Source organism: Schistocerca serialis, chromosome 4, assembly GCF_023864345.2.
Source record: "Schistocerca serialis cubense isolate TAMUIC-IGC-003099 chromosome 4, iqSchSeri2.2, whole genome shotgun sequence".
Classification (NCBI taxonomy): domain Eukaryota; kingdom Metazoa; phylum Arthropoda; class Insecta; order Orthoptera; family Acrididae; genus Schistocerca; species Schistocerca serialis.
The window spans coordinates 584,177,348-584,200,769 of record NC_064641.1 but is presented as its reverse complement, the minus strand read 5'-3'; the positions used below and the strand labels follow the sequence as shown (position 1 = coordinate 584,200,769).

The window sequence follows — 23,422 nt, the reverse complement described above, 5'->3', positions numbered from 1 at the left end:
CACGGTAAGATCCATTTGTGCATGGTAAGATCCATTTGTGTAGATGTGGTTTGTTTTCTTTCATTACTTCATATTTTTCTTTTCTATGGAATATTATTTGAAACAGAACTACCATACTAATAACAACTTACAGTTCATTTACCCTCTGGTAAAATATGTTACAACAACTTTGCTTAAGTTTCATGGTAACAGCTATAAATATGAGAAAAAGTAACTCTACATTAACTCTGTTGAAATAATTTTTGGCCATAAAAAAGTTATGTAAACAGCTGTAACACACTCAGCCTTTTGTTAATGTTTATTTGTCTTCCACTGCCTATGTAATATTTTTATTCACTTGTTACCTTATATATTTCAAATTTTCTATTGCATAACATAAATCATTTACACAATTTATGTACAATGATGATTCCACTCACAAGAAAGTAATAAGTATCTTAGAATTTGGTTTAATGATAACCCCTTGAAAACAAATGCGCCGACTGTGGAAGTTTGTAAATATTTATTATTCTTAGTCTTCTAGTTTGGTTATTAATGGTTTTGGGAACAAATGGGCTAATAATGTGAAATTGCATCTAGGGTGTTAAAATTGTCATTCATCTCTGAAAAATAATACATGAAAAGTTGAAGGCTGAAACACAAATCACTGCTCTTGAATACTGTTAAAGCAATGTTGCTTGCTCATAATAACCGCAATGCAGTTGTGACTTCCCTTACATTTATTTTTGACATAATAGAGGGATAATTTAGTTTCCTTTCATTATAGAATAAGCTGCCCTCTGCATCTACATGCATTTCCTCAAGCCACCATTCAGTGAAGTGCAGAGGGTATGTCGTACCACTGCTAGTTATTCCCTTTCCTATTCCACTCAGAAATGCAGTGAGGAAGAATGGGTATCTTAGTGCCTCTGTACGAGCCCAAATTTCTCTTATCTTGTCCTCACACTCCTTATGAGAAATTTATATTGGCAACAATAGAATTGTTCTTGAGTCAGCCACAAATGGCAGTTCTCCAAATTTTCCATAATCACACATTGATCAAACCTACCAGTAACAAATAACAAATCTAGTGGCACACCTCTGAATTATTTCAATATATTCCCTTAAACCAACCTGGTGGGAATCCCAAACACACAAGAAGTACTAAAGAGAGGTTCATACTAGCGTTCTGTACACAGTCTCATCTTGTATACTTCATCTATAAAGATGAAGTACACTTCCCTAGAATTTTACCAGTTAACCAGAGTGACTTATTTGCTTCCCTGGTACTGACTTTACAGGCTTGTTCCTTTTCATATTGCTTTGCAACGTTACACCTAGGTATTTAATTGACCTGACTGTGTCAAGCAGCTTACCACTGATTCATTACAGGTCTTCTTGTTACTCAGCTCTGTTAACTTACATCTTTCTACATTTAGAGCAACCTGTCATTCATCACACCAAATAGAAATTTTGTCTTATGTCATCCTGTATCCTCCTACAGTCACTCAGTGTCCACACTTTCCAGAACACTGCAGTATCATCAGCAAACAGTTGCAACTTGCTGTTCACAATAGTCATCAGAGGTTTATGAAAATAAAGAATGATTGGTCCTATGGCAGTTCCCCGAGGCACCCATGATGATACCCACATCTCCGGTGAATACTTGTCATCCAGGACAACATACTGGATCCGTCCCTTAAGAAATCTTCAAGCCACTCACATATCTTGGAACCTATTCTGTATGTTCAGACCTTTGTTAACAGTTTGCAGCAGGTCACAGCGTCAAAGGCTTTCTGGAAACATAGGCATATGGAATCTGCTTTAAGGGATCTTCATCAATGGTTTACAGGATATTGTGTGAGAAAAGGGCAAGCTGAGTTCTGCAGTGACTGAAAAATTCGTCCAGATGCCTGGTGCTTCAAATGTCACACAGATGTTATGCATCACTGGCACAGTCACTGGGGTAGCAGCAGATAATATGACTCACCAGACTTTCGACTATAGACGGGTACAGTAGGTCACACCTGGGGTGTGGGAAGAACTGTGTTTCCCATTGGGAGGCTGCCATCAGGCAATGTCAGGTTGCCTAGGAACATGCTTTTCTATCTGCATGACTATGACAAAACTTGCGCTTGCTGTGCTGGTGGTCCTCTGCTCCTAGCTGTGTTCATAACTGATCCTGGTGTTGCCGTTGCAGCATGGCCATCTCTTCCAGTACTGCAACTGTTGATTGCACAGCAGTAGCAGCTGCTGTGGTTTCATCAGTTGTTTGTGGTGCCATAATTGCTGTTGTAGTTGTTCCTTTTATTCTTATTGCTGTTATAACTGTTCCACAACAGTTTCATCAGCATTGCCACTTTGTAGGTTCTTAGTAAACAGTACACTCCAACTCAGGTTAAGACTGTTTTGGTCAGCACAACAGCAAGATAACTAACTGTTATCACATAACATACTATTATTGTCATGCTTAATAGGTCAGGGTTACCCTACACAAATGAAGCAGCAACACAAGTAGTAGAGTACTTGTGGAGTGCACATGGGTTTCTATAGGCTTGGTGGTAGTTTGAAGTTCTATAATAAATGCTCATGAGCCAACAAGTAGGGAACAGAATCAGACAATGTACAAATTAACTATGTACAAAGTGACAGTGAACAGTTTAGCAGTAAATTGTGAAAGTATTTTTAATAAACTTCCTGAATTTACACAAGTCATTCATGGAACCAATAGGTGGCTGAAACCTGAAGCAGAAACCTTTGAAATATTTAGCCAAGCATTTATATCAAAAAGACAGATTAGATGTAATGGGAAAGGGGATTATTCATTGCAGTTGACAAAAATATTGGATTTATCAAGAGAAAAATCAAATCTAACTGTGAAGTTATGTGGATGCAAGTAACAGGTCTAGGTGAATGCAAGTTAATTATCAGATGTTCTTACTGGCTACCTGATTCCACTGTAATAGTTGTAGAATCACTCAAAAAAAAGTCTGTGCTCAGTAGTGCAGAAATACACAGATCATGTACGAGGGGCGTTTGAAAAGTCCATGCAAAAATAAAAACTACTTGCGTTTTTGGGGTGAACCTTTTTTTATTTTTCGACATAGTCTCGTTTTAGACTTATACATTTCATCCAACACTGTTCTAATTTGTTGATCCTTTCTGAATAATAGGAATTGTCCAAATCTGCAAAATAGGTATTAGTTGCTGCAATCACCTCCTCGTTTGAATAAAATCTCTGTCCCGCCAGTCATTTCTTCAACAAATTGTAGTCCGAGGGAGCCAAGTCTAGAGAATCGAGAACCGGGGGGTGGGTGGGGGGGTGAGGGGGGAGAGATCTGTTGCTGTGACACGAAATGCAAATTCCATAGTAACTAGCTTGAAAAGGCATAATTTAAAAAGTCAAGTCTCTGCACAGCAAAGATGTTGGTGAAAGTGAACTGTTTTGCAGTGTGTGTTCTTGTTTAGTTAATTTGGAGATGGAAGGTTTTCAGGCAGTTTTTAACAACTCACCTTGAACAAAATGTAAGTGTAACTTTGGAATTAAATGCAGATGACATCATTTCCATTTAGAACTTACAGATCAGACACAATCTTTAATTTCAATACATGCACCATCAGTACAGATGGTAAGTACCAAGTGTAGTTCCATCACTGCTGAATTGATTTGGACCATAAAATCAGTGATTTCCAATTACTCTATGGATTCATCATATGATATTTGTAATGTTTTTAAGATGATGTTCCCTAACAGTGTTCGTGAACTTTTTTTTGCTTTTGTCTAAGAAAATGAGATACCTAATAACTGATGGACTGGCACCATATTCCGATGAACATTTGTTAGAAGAAGCATGTTCAACATATTACACATTGGGTTTCGATGAACCTACCAATGTTAAAGATAACAAACAATTACGAACAACTATTACATTTTGGTCAGAGAGCAAGTGTTGCATAACAACATGTCACTGGTAAAGGAGATGGTGAAATGTTACATCAGAAATTATGTGAAGCACTTGCTGAAGCGAGTTTGTTCATAAATAAATGCCGTATGCTGGATCAGTTGGAGATAGCATCAGTAGTGATTTACAGGAAGTCTAAGGCAGACAAATTACAAACATCAGAACTTGCAACCAGCACTATTCAATAAGTTCACGTAACTTTTTCAAAGGCAGACACCTTTGACTCTCAAGCTGCATACAGAAATAGAAAATATGCTTCGAAACTTTTTGCCTTGTGCTTTGAAAAACATTGATAATATTTCTGAAGTTCACAATGAAATCTTTACACTGGATAATCTGCTTCCTCTTGAACAACTAGTGGGCAAGTAACCATAGAACTTAGTAAGCTGGAAGAATTTGACAAGCTGTGGTTTCTAAAGAATGCCCAAAAACATTACATTGCAGCTTGCAAATATGTGATGGTAAAGACATGTTTATGAAGTGCACCAGTGAAATTTTTATGTTTTTAAGACCCCAAGGAAAGGTTGCCAAAATAATGCTGTTTTATGTCTAGCAAGATCATTAGATTAGTGGAAGGTTCTACAATTTGAAAAAGATGACCCAGTTTTAGATAACAAAGGTATTGAGGTTTACTGGCTGCAGCACATCTCAAAAAAAGACACATCATCCATAGAGGTGAAGTACCCAAATGTTTCAAAACTTGTTAAGTCTTCTCCTACATTATCCCACGGAAATGCATCCTTAGAGGAGATATTCCATATCAAAGTACACATTAGAAGAGACCATACAGCAATGAGCAAAAGATTTTTAAACAGTGTTTTGACTTTGAGAGAAGCTTTGGGAAAATGCCCCCTTTTACTTTCTGTACTCATTGACTCACAGCTCATTGGATAAGGACAGCAAGCACATGAAAATTATACTTCTCATAAAGAAGAATGTGAAAGGACATCTTGAATTAGAAGAAAAAGTAAAGAGAGAAGCAAAACCATAGTCATCTTGAAAAGGAGCTCAAAAAGATGAATAACATGAAAAAAATCAGTTGACTATGAGACAGCTACTCTGACGGGAAAGGAAATGGAACACCAACTGTCTAAGGTGGCATGAGAAGAACCTCTCTCAAGCTTCAGCTAAACTGAAGAAAGCACTAAAAAAATGAAGAAGAAGAAGATTTAAAGGCAGCAAAATTGGCCCAGGGTAGGCTTGAGGATGCACAAATAATGAAAGCAGGAAAAAGAGAGAAAGAAAGGGAGTGGATATCAATCAGAAAAAATCTTAAGAAAATAAAATCTAGTATGATTACTTAATTTTTTTGGCTAAGAATTATTTTCTCAATCTTTTTCCAGCATTGAAATGTAAAATATTATTAGTTGTAAAAATGTGATGTAAATTTTGTTTGTGAATTATGATTACCAATACCATGTTACCAATGGACCTGTATACATTAATAAATTTGTATGAAGGAAGGAATTGGCCATACCCTCCCATTCCTCTTGAGGATCATAATAGAGAAATTTATTATGGTCTCAGCTGGCATTTCTGGTAGGGGATTTTTCTTTTAATGATTTGTCACCTTGTCCAAGTGCCATCATGGCTCCTCACCCTGTATGTGAAGGGCTCAAAGATTTCTTAAGTAACAGAATCCAGTATGTTGTCCTGGACAGCAAAGGCAAGGGTATCATCAGGAGTGCCCCAGGGAAGTGGGATAGGCCTGTTCTTGTTTTCTACATGCACAAATGATCTGACAGATAAGGCAAACAGCAGTCTGCTGCTGTTTGCTGATGATGCTGTCATGCATGGAAGGTGTTGTCACTGAGTGACTAAAATAGGATACGAGATGGATTAGACAAAATTTCTAGTTATCATGATGAATGGCAGCATGTCCTAAATGTAGAAAAATGTAAGCTAATGCAGATGAGTAGGAGAAACAGTGGCTATTATGTTCAAACACAACATTAATGCTGTGTTGTTTGACACAGTCATGCCAATTAAATATCTATGCATGACATTGCAAAGCAGCATGAAGTGGTATGAACATGTCAGGACAGTAGCAGGGAAGGCATATAGTTGACTGGTTTATTGGGAGAATCTTAGGAGAATGTTGTAGCTCATTTATAAAGGGTGCCATGTATAGAACACTAGTACAACCCATTGTTGAATACTGCTCGAGTGTGTGGGATCCCCACCAGGTCAGATTACAGGAAGACATCGAAACACTTCAGAGATGTACTGCAATATTTGTTACTGGTAGCTTGAATCAACATGCAAGAGTTACAGAGATGCTTCACGAACTTAAATGTGAATTTCTGGAGGGAAGAAGACATTCTTTTCATGAAAAACTGTTGATAAAATGTAGAGAACTGGCATTTGAAGCTGACTGTAGAATAATTCTTCTGCTGCCAGTGTACATTTCATATAAGGCAAGATAAGAGAAATTAATGCTCATACAGAGGTGTATAGACTGCCATTTTACCTTGTGCCATTTGGGAGTGGAACAGGAAAGGAAATGACTATTAGTGGTATAAGGTACCCTCCTCCAGCACCATAAGGTGTCTGGCAGAGTTATGTTCCATAACTCATGTCCGACACATGCCCTCTGATCCTCCAGCCATGGCTGGTAGCGGTCTGTTGACTGCTGGGGAGAGTTTGTTAGCTGTGGTCTTTCTGGTGTTAGTTGTTCGCGATGTTGTCAATAGTTAGGTGCGGAGTGCCCTGTGAACTGAGATCACTACGAGTGGATGCAGGAAGCTTTCTTGGAAGTATCATGGTCAGATCTTTTGCAGAAACTGAATACTTTAATATCTCCATTGTCTCTGAGACTGACAATGTGAAGATTTGTTTACTTTGCTTATTTTGATTTTGTTATCTCTTTGTGATGCTATATTTTGGTGAAAATCTGTGCACTCACCAAAGTATCTATAGCCCAGAAAAGAGCAGTCAGACCTATCTGTGGTGTCAGTTTGCAAACTTCATACTTGCCGTCGTTCAGGTGACTCGGAAAATTCTAACTCTGTCATTTCTGTACTTAGAGTCCATCATGGGATTTGTTGTCTGTACTCACTCATTCAGAAGAAATGGCCACATTCATTCAACACCAGACAGAAAACCAACTTACAGTTGTATGATACTTCCTTAAACAGTGCAGACAAAGGTGTATACTATTCAGCATGTTTTATTTTCAGTAGGCATCTAGCAGAACTGGAAAAATTGGATGATAAACCTCAAGCCTCAGATCTAAATTGAAAGTTTCTCTTATTGCACACTCCACCTTTCTTTACAGGAGGTTCTTGCACTAGTTCAGAACTTTTCAGTGTAATGTGTTATTTATTTGGATACACTCTCACATTTTTCATGTTTATTACATAAATTCTCTTATCAAAATTGTGTGAAGTATGTCCTGATCCATTCTGTGACCAACTAGCTTTGGCTTGCTTGGTTCCACAGAATAAATAAAATAATTTGTTTATCAGTTGATGCTCATATTCGGCAACCTTAAAATATTTCTATGTAATCCTAGTGGATTTGCGTAGTACAGTGGTATCACAGCTGTACAGGCTCTTCGCTATACGATGAGTGCCATTTTGGATTTCACAAATGACAATTTGGTGCTATGATCTATTTGTGACATTCGTGATACCCTTTGCAGGTTTGAAGATGAGTACCCATTCTCTAACAAAATGCTGGTGAAATATTTAATTTCGTCTCCAAACGGCTTCAGACTGAGATGAAATGTTGGGTTTATTAATAAAATCCATTCAACAATAGCATATTAGCCCAGGAAATTTAATAACTGTAGCTTTTCGTGCTATGAAAGCTTACATTTTATGAAAAATGTAATCTTCATTCAAGTTGAATACATGAAAACATATCTGCCAACTAAGTGTTATATCCTCTGATAACACTTTAAAAGTAATAAAAAGAAAATAACTACATTTGTTTATAAACACTTTATAGAACATAGTGAGAAATACTTACTGAGGATCTGGAAAACAGTTTTGTGGCACTGTAGCTTCACTATCCTTCTGTTCAATACTTATCCCTTACAGACAGCTGCCTGTGGGTTCTTTTGTTCAAACTGTTTAATTGATGTACAGTTTAGTTGTAGAACTCACCTGGTTTGATGGGAATCTTCCATAAAGAGACACGAGAGAAACAAACAGTATTAAACCAATTCCTGATGGTATAAATGCAGTCCACTTCACTGACAAGGGGTAGTTCATATATCGTGAATTCATCTGCATGTCCTCTGAAAATATATTTCCCAAAAAATGATACATTGCTGAAATACTTTTCATGAATTACTTGACAATTTCTAGAGATAAAGCTCCTGTCTCTGTGGTTATTTTTAAGAAAGGGATCTTTGATATTTGTTAACAACATGCTGATTGTTTTTTTCAGCATACTGGTACCCATCACATTAACATTGATTTGGATAGAGCTGTTATATAATACTTAAATGTAAACTTTCACGGCCGGAAATATCATGTCTATTATAATTATCCGGGCTGTTATGCCGTGGCCGGTTGATGAATTCTGTGGTGATTCCCAACGTTTCATCTCCGACTGCGGGAGACATCTTCAAGGGGGTCCATAGCTTGATGGAAGGTCCAACACACACACTGGCTCGCTACTGACTGCCGCTAAATTCCGTGTCCGCGCGCCCCCGCGCCACGGCGTGACGTCACGTGTTTTGAAAACGTCAGTGCAATTGGCCGCTGTCCGTCGCCGTCAATCGCCGTTGCCATCACCAAGTAGTGGACGAGTGGTACACATCTTCTTTAACACCGGCATCCATATACCGTTTAATTTGACGCATTCCTCCTTTCGGTTGAAATTATTTGGGTGTTTAGCGATTTCGATTGCCTCCCTGTAGAGCCTTTCGTAGTATCCGCTCGTGGCCACTAGTACTTATGTCTCCTCGAAATGAATATTGTGGTTCCCTGGCTGGAAAGCATGCTCCGCAACAGCTGATCGTTCCATTTCTCCTCTTCTACAATTTCCCTTGTGCTCTTCCAAACGTTTAGAAACAGTTCTTTTGGTGGTACCCACATAAACATCAGCACAGCTACATGGGATCCTATACACTCCAGATTTTTCCTATAGTTTGCGAGCGTCCTTGGCAGGCCTAAGGTATTCCTGTATCTTCCTGGTGGGCAACGGCCATCGACGGCGATGGACAGTGGCCAATTGCACTGACGTTTTCAAAACACGTGACGTCATGCCGCAGCGCGTGGGCGCGCGGACGCGGAATGTAGCAGCAGTCAGTAGCGAGCCAGTGTGTGTGTTGGACCTTCCATCAAGCTACGGACCCCCTTGAAGATGTCTCCCGCAGTCGGAGATGAAACGTTGGGAATCACCACAGAATTCATCAACTGACCACGGTATATAATACTTGCCATGTTGTTGGTAAAAGAATGAACTACTACTACTACTACTACTACTACTACTGGTGTGCTGAGTAAACTTAGCTGTCACAACTGTAACTTACACACACACACACACACACACACACACACACACACACACACACACACACACACACACAGGAGGGGGGGAGGGGGGAGGGGGAGGGGGAGAGAGAGAGGAGAGAGAGAGAGAGAGAGATCATAGTGTGGATCAGACTACACTAATCAGTTTAAGGCTTCCATTGTTAGTAGTAGTAGTTGTTTTATTTATCTGTCGATCTCTTTTACAAGGATATTGGGCATGTCTTCATATTACAATTCACATATATAGACATTTACAGGCTTACAGGTCTATAATGTCAAATTGATTGTAATATTTGTTATAACAGATGTCAAAATTAACTTTGTTGCTGCATCAAACTCCTTCAATGTAGTCAGAGGTGCTACTTTTATAAAAGACAATAATTTCACCAAATTGAAAGTAAAGTACTAAAAGTTATTGTAATTTGGCCTTAACTAAATTCCATGCTATACATACACTATGTAATCAAAAGTATCCAGACACCCCCAAAAACATACATTTTTCATAGTAGGTGCATTGTGCTGCCACCTTCTGCCAGGTACTCCATATCAGAGACCTCAGTAGTCATTAGACATAGTGAGAGAGCAGAATGGAGCACCCCGCAGAACTCATGGACTTCAAACATGGTCAGGTGATTGGGTGTCACTTGTGTCATACATCTGTACATGAGATTTCCACACTCCTAAACATTCCTAGGTGCACTGTTTCCAATGTGATAGTGAAGTGGAAATGTGAAGGGACATGTACAGCACAAAAGCATACAGGCCGACCTTGTTTGTTGACTGATAGACACCACCGACAGTTGAAGAGGGACGTAATGTCTAATATGCAGACATCTATCCAGACTATCACACAGGAATTCCCAACTGCATCAGAATCCACTGCAAGTACGATGACAGTAAGGCAGGAGGTGTGAAAACTTGGATTTCATGGTCAAGCAGCTGCTCACAAGCCACACATCACACTGGTAAATGCCAAACTATGCCTCACTTGGTGTAAGGAGCATAAACATTGGACAATTGAACAGTGGAAAACCAGTGTGTGGAGTGATGAATCACGGTACACAATGTGGCAATCTGATGGCAGTATGGCGAATGCCCAGTGAACACCATCTGCCAGCGTGTGTAGTGCCAACAGTAAAATTCAGAGGTGGTGGTGTTACGGTGTGGTTGTGTTTTTCATGGAGGGGGCTTGCACCCCTTGTTGTTTTGCTTGGCACTGGCACAGCACAGGCTTACGTTGATGTTTTAAGCACCTTCTTGCTTCCCACTGTTGAAAAGCAATTTGGGTATGGTGATTGCATCTTTCAACAAGACTGAGCCCCAGTTCATAATGCACGGCCTGTGGCAGAGTGGTTACATGACGAGTGGTTACATGACAATAACCTCCCTGCAAGAGACTGGCCTCCACAGATTCCTGACCTGAATCCTATAGAACACCTGTGAGATGTTTTGGAATGCTGACTTCGTGCCACGCCTCACCAACCGACATTGATACTTCTCCTCAGTGCAGCACTCCATGACGAATGGGCTGCCATTCCCCAAGAAACTTTTCAGTACCTGACTGCACATATGCCTGTGAGAGTGGAAGCTGTTATCAAGGCTATGGGTGGGCCAACACCATACTGAATTCCACCATTACTGATGGAGGGCGTCATGAACTGGTAACACATTTGCAGCTAAGTGTCCGGATACTTTTAATCACATAGTGTATAAGTACTGAAAACAGAAAAGTGGCTCATAACTCTGAATGTTTAGTTTGTTTGAAGAAATACAGGGAAGATGAGACAATAACATTTTTTTTAATTATTTAAGTAAAGATAGTGTGCTTGAGAGCTGTTGTGTAGAAATAGTGGACTCACTAGAAAATGTTATAATAATCTCACTGTACAGAATCCCAGGGACATCAACATCAGAACTATTCTTATCTAAGCTTCAAATTATGCTAGAAGATCTTTGTAGAGAAAAATAAAAACAAATTGTAATTAATAGCTGCTGATTTTAATATTGATATCACTTGTGATAGTAGCTATGCTTCAAGATTCAATGACCTTGTAAAGAAATATGGTTTCAAATTGAATTTCTTTGAAGCCACCAGAGACAATGGCCAATGAGCAACCAGTATTGACAATGCTCTAACTAATTATGTATATGAAGATGTGTATACATTTTGTCTAGATCTAGGTATTTCAGATCATTTTATATTGTTCATCGAGCTGCCACAGACAGACAGGAACATTTCTTGTATGAGAACCCATATGAGAAGGAACTTTAGCAAAGAAAACTTGTAATATTTAGTAAGAAGCTAAAAGAGAAAAAAAATGGCCTTTTGATCATTGTAACTTAAGTGATGAAAACTTTGCGAAATTCTTACATAGTTTTCTTGGTGTTTTTAATGAAACATTTCCACCTAGATGCTAAAACAATAAAATGACAAATAAATTAAAGTGAATTACCAAGAGCATAAAATTTCCAATGTAAAGAAAAGGCTACTGCACAGAGAGTTGAAATATAATAAAGATATTGACTTTGTTGAATATATTAGGATCCATAAAAATATATTTAAAAGAGTTGTCAAGGCATCAAAACATCTGGCTAAAAACAGACTAATTTTAAACCATAAAAATAAGACAAAGGCTGTGTGATCAGTAATTAAATCTGAGTTAGTTGTTAAACCCTGTACCAAGAAACTTCAAAAATTGACATTGAAGGAAATACTAATGTTAAGTCCAACTCAAATACTAATGAATGCTGTACAAATGAACAAAAAATCTTCTGATTAGGCTGGAATACTCACTGAAGTTATTAAAGCCATACACAATAAAATTGCAAAGCCACTAGCTCAAATAAAAATCAATGTTTTCAAGAGCACTGTTTCCCAGTGGTGCTGAAATATGCTGAAGTCAAACCATTCTTCAAGAAGGGATCCAGAGAGATCATGGGAAATTATCACCCTATCTTAATTCTCCCAGCCATATCTAAAATATCTGAAAAATCTGCTGTTGTCCAAATCCAAAATTTCATTGCAAAATATTCTATTAATCTAAACAATCATTTATATTTTTAACATGGGAAAACACCATAGATGCAGTGAAAAGTTTCACAGAGAAAATTAGCAAGTCATTAGACAAGAAAAATAAGTTGGCAAGAATTTTATGCAACATCACTAAGCCATTTGATTCTGTAAACCATGCATTGCTTATTTACAAACTTGAAAAGTATGGCATTAGTGTCAGTTGCCTACAGTGGCTTAAATCCTACTTATAAAACATAAAGCAAAGAGTTAGCATCTTTTTAAATGGTGCAAATTATTTTTCTGACTCGGAAAAAGTATCTCAGGGTGTTCCACAAGGCTCAATTTAGGCCCAGTCCTATTTCTCTTCTATGTTATTGACTTACCATTAAATATCAGCTCTCCATCAGTTCTGTTCACAGATGATACTCCTGTCTTAGTTGAAAATCAGGATTCCGAAAAAAAAAAAATCCCCAAATCTGCGATCAGAACTCTCAGTACCTTAGAAACTTGGTTTCAGCTAAATGAATTGAATCTAAACATATCTAAGACCCACATGATGCAATTCAAAAGCAAAGAATCAAAGTGTGAGCAGATTAAGATTGCACACAACAACCAAGATACTGTATAGAAGAAGTTGACTCAGTCAAATTCTTAGGTTTAAATGTAGTAAAAAATTTGAGCTGACAGGCACACATTGAATATCTTGAAAACAAACTGAGCAACTTTGCATTTGCCATGCAAATTTTATCAACTGCAACTGACATGGCCACACAAAAAGTCGCATAGATAAGCTACTTTGAATCCATTACTAGGTATTGTTTTTTGGGGTAACTTGATAAACATAGTGTGGATACTAAAAATACAGAAAAAATAATTTGAAATATGTGCATTGCAAACAAAGAATGGTAACGTCCATTTTGAAAACTTAAAACATTAACTCTGTCATCCCTGTGTGTGTGTGTGTGTGTGTGTGTGTGTTTGAGGAAAACCATTTTGTTCATGCTCCCCACCAACCAGCTCAGACCTTATGCCCAGGGACTTCAATATATGGGAATGAAAATTTGTAATAAATTAAAGGGAACAAGTTAATGCAGACGAATTTAGGTGCACTTAGAAGAAAGCTATAATATATGAGGCACCAACACTGAAATGTTATTACTCAGTGGATGAATTCATGCAAGACGAACTGGAAATTTGAACTGGATACAATGTGTTACACATTCCAAGAAATATCATTCTAATATTATTATTTATTTTAATGCTATTATTTATTAGTATAACAATCATTGTTACTGTATTATAAATTTTTACATGTTTCCTGTACGCAAACCAAATGGATTGCAAATGTACATCGTGAGATGAACAAACCACAATTCGATTACTTTCATTTGATTTGTGAGTGGGTGAAAGATTTTATTAATGCCTTGTTTACACATTGGAAGGTGGAAGTTATGTTCTTTATGGTATTTATTTTAGAGTGTATAATTTTCTTCCCTTTTTTTAAAAAATCAAACAGGATGATTGTATTATGCCATGACCACAGTTACCACTGTTTTTCTGAAGAGAATTAAAGGGGCATATAATGAACATTATGAGCAGTACTGACAGTTAAAATTAAATATTTAAAGTGCCTTTAATGTGGAGCCTGAGTTCTGTCGTTTAGTTTAACATGTCTCTGAAAATACAAAATTAGTTGGTGAAGATTTTGTGTGTTATGTGGGTTTGTCTCACTGAAACTTTGCAATATGTTGTGGGGACTTGTTTGTCATCAGTGGGTGATAATGCTGACTTTTGTTGGAAAACCTTCATCAGGAGATTAAATATCATGGCAAAATCTATGGTGCCAAGTTAAAAGATAAATCTTAAAATTCAAGTCATATCAACCTTGAATATGTCTAATTAAATAAATAAATAATCTGTACAAACCCTGACTACCTAATAACTCACTTCAACCATAATCAAAAGACTTTGATGAATAATAACCTAATTTTAAAGGCATATATCTAACAAAATTAGTTGAAATAAAAGATATAAATCATATAGAACCAGCAAGTCTAACACTGTACAGCACTGAAGTTTAATTGAATGGCAACAGAAATGGGCCATTGGGTGGGCTACAAAATCTCAATGACCTTTTTACGTCTCTTATTAGGAGAAGCCAGTAAGCATTTAACCTGTTTCATCCTTGCATAGCCCTTCTCAGATTCTAGTATTTTAATTGAACCATGGGAGATCTCTCAAAATTATAATGGATTAGCAGTTACTAGAAACACATTTAAATGTAATTCATAGCTTTAGCGTGGAGACGGAAAAAAATTCTGTCCAACTATCCTATGAGGAGCATTCAAAAATAAATTAGCTAGACACTTTAAAATGAAAACTGCTGAAGTAAAGGTGATACCAATTTTTTACGAAAAAAGGTGTGGTCCCTATAGGACTGCTGAGGCCACAAACTCATGGCTAGAGGGACATGGGCCCACTCTCATGTGACAACGGAGAGAGCTTGTGCGTGCATCTACTATGCTGCACTCAGTAGTGTTGCAAACAGAGAAATGGAGGCTTCAAAAGAAGAGCAAAAGGTTGATGTGCATTTCCTTACAACAGAAGAGATGTGGGGAACAAAAAACAGATGTAAGCCCTCTATTGCAGACCTGTGAATTACAGTGTTTTCCATACACTTGTGCCATTCTTCGATGAATTTTGATTCCTCACACTCCTTCTATTGTAATGAAAAGCACTACACCTCTTTCCTCTTCTTTTGAAGCCCCCATTTCTCTGTTTTTAGCACTACTGAGTGCAGTGGATGGTCAACACTTGCACATGGTTGCTCTGTCATCACATGAGTGTGTATCCGTGTTCCTTTAGTGGAGGGTTTTGGTTCTGAGTGCTCTTATAATGACTGCACATTCTTTTGTGTACAATGGAACTGTGATCCCTTCAACAGTTTTCATTTTAGAGCCGCTGGCTCATTTCTTTTTAAATGCCTCTGACAGTAAGTATCATTAATGTGACTGTGCCATAGTGACTGGTTCCTGTGTGTACTTTAGTGGGACTAGGATTGCCAAGCTTGTTTGTTGTGAAGATGTCCAAACACCACATTGTACTCCTGCTAGGTATTTTAAGGCAAATACGACCACAGCCTTTGGTACATTAAGCAATGAAGTTACACTTGTTGTCCATAGCATATCAGCAGCTGACAAACAATGAGCTGTCACTAATTTACTTTGATAGACATTGCCAGCTCGCCATGGCATCCATTGAATTTCCCCTCTTAAGATTACAAAGAGCAAAATTTTGTAGGTTATAAAATTAAATGTTAATATTTACCTTTTATTGTGTCACTTATTGTCAGAAACATACCTTCATAAAACGGAAGACCAGTTTGTGGATTGATTTGAGACCTATACTCCCATGTCCAGAGTGAACTGTTGCCTGTTGATAATATTTCTGGTTCATTCACTGTGCGTACTTTGTCATCAGGTCCTTAAAACAATGGAAATTCATTTATTTTAGAGTCATGCCAGTAAACTGTGATCCATTTTGATAAGCTTGCTGTAAATAACCTTTAAGAACACTGCTATATAAAGGTACATCTAATTAGTTGCTTCCCAGCACTGTAATCATTAATTACAAATATATCTGCACTACCTTTGTTAATTCAGAACAAAATGCATAGAACTCCACTATTCATAACACATTTAAGCAACTTTTCAATGGCAAGGAGAAGAAAGAAATGGATGCTCAAAGTCATTTACTTGAGAGACTGAAATCTAGGATCAGATGGTATATGCACAGATGGTCTAAAATTAGTATGTACATTACAAATTTGATGAAATAATATAAAGTATATTTTCTTTGTGGATAGGATTCACAATAAAAGCAAATTTGGAGGCACCTTACAGATGTAGGCACAGACAAGCTGCTGTCTCAAAAGTTTGGAGAACATTTGAAGAGGAATGGACAGAATATAATGTAATTAAGTATTACTCAGTATGTCCATATTTGTATGCATAGTAGCACACTTCAGTCTTTCAGGAAATACATCTGTGTTATAGGTTGGCCATAAAGATATTTCAAATACTGCTTGCCTGAGTAGTGAACAAGACAGCCTGAAAATTTTAGAACTTTTTTAGGTACTCTATCGCTGAAAAAAATTGTAGTTTTCAGGGGTGCAGCAATCTTTATATCTTGAGTGACTAACGTTTGCAATACAGTTATTGGTTTAGTTTCATTCAGACGCAGCTGATAGTTAAAACCTCGGAGGTGCAACACAGAATATATATTACAATATATTTCTCAATAACGTATTACAGAATTTGAGTTATCAAGACATATTTCTCATGTTTTGCACACAAGTCTAAATAATGACAGCCAATGTTTTTGGAACTGTTGATACTGAGTGATCTCTCTCAAACAGATAGTAGCTGATTTTAAGACTGCGGGTTCAAATGTTAACTAACTCTATAAAGTACAGGTTTGAGGGTTTGGCTTCTACTCAGAGCAGCTCTTATAGGCCTCTCAAAAGCTCTGGTCATTCAACCTCCACTCTATTTTCACTTTCCACTGTTTACCCAGAAATATGGTATGTTATGTTCAGAAACAAATCAGCATTGTGGTTGCTTGATTTTTCTTCTGTCAGCCAACCACAGCAAAAAACCTGTAATGTCAGAGGAACATCATTGTTTTGTCATGTAAACACATAAATGCCACATATAAAACACACATAAAACATTCAGTGACCCAATTTTAGATCTGAATACACTAAGCTTGAATCAATGCTAACATACACCACATTAAAAATCTCACCAAAACGTGTCCTTTAATGTTATTTGTAGTGATACTGTGTCGAGGATATGTGAAATTTGTGAATAAAAATGCTAGCTATAAATCCTATCTTATAGTTAGCATCTGTTATTACTTAGGAGTTGATTGTTAAATAGAAAGAAGAAGCAGTATATAAAATTTTGGCTATAGTATGATATCACCCCCATCCCCTTCCCTGAAATCTTGTTTGTGGCAACAGACTGATCTGTAGCACAGTCCAAGGCAAAGGTGCTCATACACTAGTTTGTAGTGGAAGGGGTGGGCTAGGCCTGGGAGATGAATGGCGGCTTGAAAGTAGCCATAAAAAAGTTCCAACCCTGTTAAAGACCTGTGAAATACTGGATTTTAGATCATTTCTTGAAAGGAAAAATGCTGTACTTTTTCCAGGGAGGGGAGGGGGGGGGGGGGGGGGAGCATGGTCGTCTTTGCCACTGCATATGGGTGGCCCTGGTTCGAATTCTAGATTAGTTCTGGTCGATAAATGTTGCAGCAATCCCAGTATGAAAACCACAAACTGTGCCTAGTTTCATACAAATAAATTTTCTATTTTAAACGGTGTTCTTTTATACAGCATGATATTTTGACACCACATCTCAGTCCATTACTGTTTTAGCATTCTTTTCCACAATCTCATTTCAAAACTAGATGAAAATATTTCTTCTTTCTGACTGTCCATTATTCACTGCTATATAATACTAAACTCCAGACAACACACTTCAAAATTCTCAACTTGCTAAGTAACTAAAAGATTTTACTTTTTCTAAGGCTTTTCAGCAGCCTATGTTGTCTCCATTTGTTGTAAATTTCTGCTACTTTACAATTTGTTACATGAATTTGTTAATGATCATAAAATCAGTAAAATAAAAGGTTGAGAATCAAAATGCCAAGTAGCTTCAAGTAATAACTAAATTTTATCCCAGTCTTTTTTGGTGATAAAATAGATATCACTTGGTTGGATAATGAGTGCTTTAGGATGTAAAGAAAACTTGTAATCCTTGCAGCAGAACATATCCAGAAATTAAAAATGAATCATCAAGCTTAATTTAAAATTATTTGTTTACTGTTCTGTAAAATGTTACATCAGCCACAATACAGCTCTACTGTGACCACTTGTCCACTTGGTTGTGAATGGTGCCAGTAGTAGGTCTAGCTGGCCTGTACAGGGTTGTCAGGCACCAGAAAAGACTCCAGAGTATTACAACCATGCATCAAAGCAACAATTCTGTCTCTGAAACTGAAATTGAGTCAGTGTTCTGTGCTAGGGGGAAGCATGTACAAAAGGGCATGGACCTATTATCATTGGCAGTTAGAATATGTAGTGAATCTTGGTATCCCTTAGGAAAATGACACTAGAGGATGGGGAAGGACCACTTTGTGCACTCTGCTTGTTGCCAGGAGGCATAGTTCAATATGTTGAAGAAGCTGTACTAGAGGCCATTGAGGAAGCAGCGTGCAGATACTTGCATATGTGGTGCACATTGAAACAAACACTTGCCTAATATCTGGGTCTGGACCAGTGCAGTAAATGACAAAGAAAGTTGAGAAGACCAGACAAGTTCACAGAATTTCAGTGAAGTTCACAGACTGCTGCCCTGTATACAGAACTGATCATGGCCTCCTCAGTCATCTGGAAGGCTTAAACTGAAGACTTAGGTTCTGTGATAAGCTACACTGCAAATCCCCAGCATTTTTTCACAAGCTTGGGAACTCTTGGGTCCCCCTAAATGGGTCAGCAGTATACTACCTATCAGAGGCTGCTGCTCAGTCCTAGTGCAATAACACGTCTGTGTTAGCAGGCCAGAACTGGACAAAACTGCGCAAACTCTACTCACTTCTCACCTGCGACTATCAGCTGACTGATGAAATTTTCTTAGGTTATCAATCAAGTCATGGTGTTGCAATGTTTTGATGAATTTTCTACTAGTGTTGGATCCTGTTCCTTCCTTTATAGCCACTGGATGGCTTACTCCTTAGGCAGCAAAACAATGGAGGAGGAGGGGGGGGGGGGGGGGGCGGAGGAGGGAGCAGAGGTAGTCATATGCCTCTGGAAGAGATGTTGCAGCCAGGACGGGGGAAGGGGTCTGGCAGGGTAGTGAGAGTCCAGGCATCGAGTCCTAGTACTCTGTTCCTCTAGCTGCCTCCACCACTTTCACATCAGAGTATTCCTGACACCTTTTTGTCAAACCACATCCCACATGGAACTCAATAGGAAACTGCTGTCCCAGTTGACAAGATTGTCATGTACTCTTTGTCACCTCTGTCTCTTTGATGACCAAATCTCATCACCTGTTGGCACATCATAGCACCTTCGTCTGTTCAAAAGTAAAAACGTGACCTTCGTTAATGTTGTGCTCTGCTACTGCAGACTTGTTGGTTTGGCCAAGGCGAATACTCCTCACATGTTCTGAACAGCACTGCTAGATTCACCGTTGTGTCTGACCAAAGTACTACATGCCACACTTACAACAGACACTTTAGACACCAGGTGCCCAACCTTAATTGGTCATTGACTGATCAAAGAACACCCTTGATTTTGACTTTTGAGTGAAAAATGATTTTTGTGTTGTGATTTTCCATTATCTTAACGGTCTTGGCCTTGTGCAGCCCTTCAAACTGAAGGAATGCCAGGCACTTCACTCCTTCTCCCAAACTATTTCTTGCTTCTTCTTGCTCAGCTATGGAGCACATCTTATTTTTGCATCAGAGAAACTGTTGTCATGAAAGGAATCACACAGATGCTGTAACTCAGCAGACAGACTCTGACACAGCCCGTGCCACACTAACAGGTTCTGGAATTTAGTCATCAAAGAGGCATGGAGATAAGAGTATATGATGATCTTGTCAACTGGGATAGAGGTTTCTAACTGAGCTCCACATGGGTTGTGGCATTAGCAAAAATATGTCAGAACTGCTCTGACGTGAAAGCTGCAAAGCCTACAGCAGAAGAGACAGGCAGGACCAGGATTTGACATCTGGGTCCCCCCTCCACCTGTCAGGAGGCCCATCTCATCGTTGGCCACAACCTCTCTTCTGGAGGCATGCAATTGGCACTCCCATTGGCCCCTCAGCAAAGGACATGAATCCAACACTTTGCCTGAAGATGAAGAGTAGGAAATTTGTTGAAATGTTTTAGAAACACAACTCAGCTGGTGACCCAATAGATTTCATCAATGAAATGTGCCATATAGCAAGGGTAGGAGATCCTGCACAGCTTCAAGATGCTGCAAAAGATGTGAATCAAGAGGGGAATCTGCTCAGAAGATTCTTTTCCTTACAGGAGTGTCAGGACAAGATGATGATGCTGCAATTTATCCACTTATAACATCCCATCAACACAACGAGGGCAAAATGCAGCATATGAGGTCAGCCCCAGTGCGGGAACACATTTGTGTCACTAGAGCTGGACAAAATTGCACCAAATCTGCTCAGCTGTCACCTGCACTGTGCAGCCAATTGCTGACTCTGCATATGGGAATGGGCAGTTGGAAACACCTTCTTAACCAGTGAACTCTGCATGTGGGAAGCCACTGTGAAAGAATTCAGCAAGTTTTACCAACTTATTGGGACTTGTCTGTAGAAAGTTGACAATAGTGATTCAAGGATTGTCATCAGCTTGAGTGGAAACAAACTGGACAAGGCAACAACATCCTTGCTGTCTAAAGATCTGAATTTTGCACCAGTTCTGAAAACATTACCTAAATATGAGATCAGCAGCAGTGTTTCATGGGCTCCCCTCTGATGCTACTGAAGAGGTGAGAAGGAAGACCTACAGGGTCCTTTACAATCTCAAAGAATAAGAACTCAGTGAACAAATGATGTTTCTGTGTTGTTTGGCCCACTGAAGACCTACAGCATCATACGCTGCTGTGACCAATGGCCTTATGCAAGACATCCAACACCAACTGTCCATTGATGCAGTTCCCTTCAGAATATTCACTCAGAAACTGGTCAAGATGGAGCTGCCTTCACTGCCAGCAGCTATTCCTGTCAGGTTTCAAACTGATTCTCATGACAGGATGTGATCTCTGGATATGTTGGTTGAGCAATATTTATGACTACTGTCCATACTCTGTGTTACATGGTTGCAAATGGTGCATTATTTGTTGTAGACACTTTGGATAATCTGCATTCATACACTAACAAATTGATAGCTTTATTTTCAGTGTTCTCATGGACCATGGACCTTGCTGTTGGTGGGGAGGCTTGCATGCCTCAGCGATACAGATGGCCGTACCGTAGGTGCAACCACAACGGAGGGGTATCTGTTGAGAGGCCAGACAAACATGTGGTTCCTGCAGAGGGGCAGCAGCCTTTTCAGTAGTTGCAGGGGCAACAGTCTTGATGATTGACTGATCTGGCCTTGTAACATTAACCAAAACGGCCTTGCTGTGCTGGTACTGCGAACGGCTGAAAGCAAGGGGAAACTACAGCCGTAATTTTTCCCGAGGACATGCAGCTTTACTGTATGATTAAATGATGATGGCGTCCTCTTGGGTAAAATATTCCGGAGGTAAAATAGTCCCCCATTCGGATCTCCGGGCGGGGACTACTCAAGAGGACGTTGTTATCAGGAGAAAGAAAACTGGCATTCTACGGATCGGAGCGTGGAATGTCAGATCCCTTAATCGGACAGGTAGGTTAGAAAATTTAAAAAGGGAAATGGATAGGTTAAAGTTAGATATAGTGGGAATTAGTGAAGTTCGGTGGCAGGAGGAGCAAGACTTTTGGTCAGGTGATTACAGGGTTATAAATACGACATCAAATAGGGGTAATGCAGGAGTAGGTTTAATAATGAATAAAAAAATAGGAGTGCGGGTTAGCTACTACAAACAGCATAGTGAACGCATTATTGTGGCCAAGATAGACACAAAGCCCATGCCTACTACAGTAGTACAAGTTTATATGCCAACAAGCTCTGCAGATAATGAAGGAATTGATGAAATGTATGACGAGATAAAAGAAATTATTCAGGTAGTGAAGGGAGACGAAAATTTAATAGTCATGGGTGACTGGAATTCGTCAGTAGGAAAAGGGAGAGAAGGAAACATAGTAGGTGAATATGGATTGGGGGGAAGAAATGAAAGAGGAAGCCGCCTTGTAGAATTTTGCACAGAGCATAACTTAATCATAGCTAACACTTGGTTCAAGAATCATGAAAGAAGGTTGTATAACTGGAAGAATCCTGGAGATACTAAAAGGTATCAGATAGATTACATAATGGTAAGACAGAGATTTAGGAACCAGGTTTTAAATTGTAAGACATTTCCAGGGGCAGATGTGGATTCTGACCACAATCTATTGGTTATGAACTGCAGATTGGAACTGAAGAAACTGCAAAAAGGTGGGAATTTAAGGAGATGGGACCTGGATAAACTGAAAGAACCAGAGGTGGTACAGAGTTTCAGGGAGAGCATAAGGGAACAGTTGACAGGAATGGGGGAAAGAAATACAGTAGATGAAGAATGGGTAGCTCTGAGGGATGAAGTAGTGAAGGCAGCAGAGGATCAAGTAGGTAAAAAGACGAGGGTTAATAGAAATCCTTGGGTAACAGAAGAAATACTGAATTTAATTGATGAAAGGAGAAAATATAAAAATGCAGTAAATGAAGCAGGCAAAAAGGAATACAAACGTCTCAAAAATGAGATCGACAGGAAGTGCAAAATGGCTAAGCAGAGATGGCTAGAGGACAAATGTAAGGATGTAGAGGCTTGTCTCACTAGGGGTAAGATAGATACTGCCTACAGGAAAATTAAAGAGACCTTTGGAGAAAAGAGAACCACTTGTATGAATATCAAGAGCTCAGATGGCAACCCAGTTCTAAGCAAAGAAGGGAAGGCAGAAAGGTGGAAGGAGTATAAAGAGGGTTTATACAAGGGCGATGTACTTGAGGACAATATTATGGAAATGGAAGAGGATGTAGATGAAGATGAAATGGGAGATAAGATACTGTGTGAAGAGTTTGACAGAGCACTGAAAGACCCGAGTCGAAACAAGGCCCCGGGAGTAGACAAAATTCCATTAGAACTACTGATGGCCTTGGGAGAGCCAGTCATGACAAAACTCTACCATCTGGTGAGCAAGATGTATGAGACAGGCGAAATACCCACAGACTTCAAGAAGAATATAATAATTCCAATCCCAAAGAAAGCAGGTGTTGA

General features: G+C 38.8%; 1 protein-coding gene across 1 annotated transcript in view; it reads right to left on the bottom strand.

Moving 5' to 3' along the window:
* The window catches only part of LOC126474621 (transmembrane protein 117-like), a 321,902-nt gene that overhangs the window by 26,581 nt on the left and 271,899 nt on the right, over positions 1-23,422 (bottom strand). Inside the window, exons 12-13 of the mRNA XM_050102099.1 lie at positions 15,801-15,923; positions 8,051-8,184 (exon numbers count right to left, since the gene is read on the bottom strand). Coding sequence (XP_049958056.1) covers positions 8,051-8,184; positions 15,801-15,923 — 257 coding nt within the window. The remainder of the gene's footprint in view (positions 1-8,050; positions 8,185-15,800; positions 15,924-23,422) is intronic.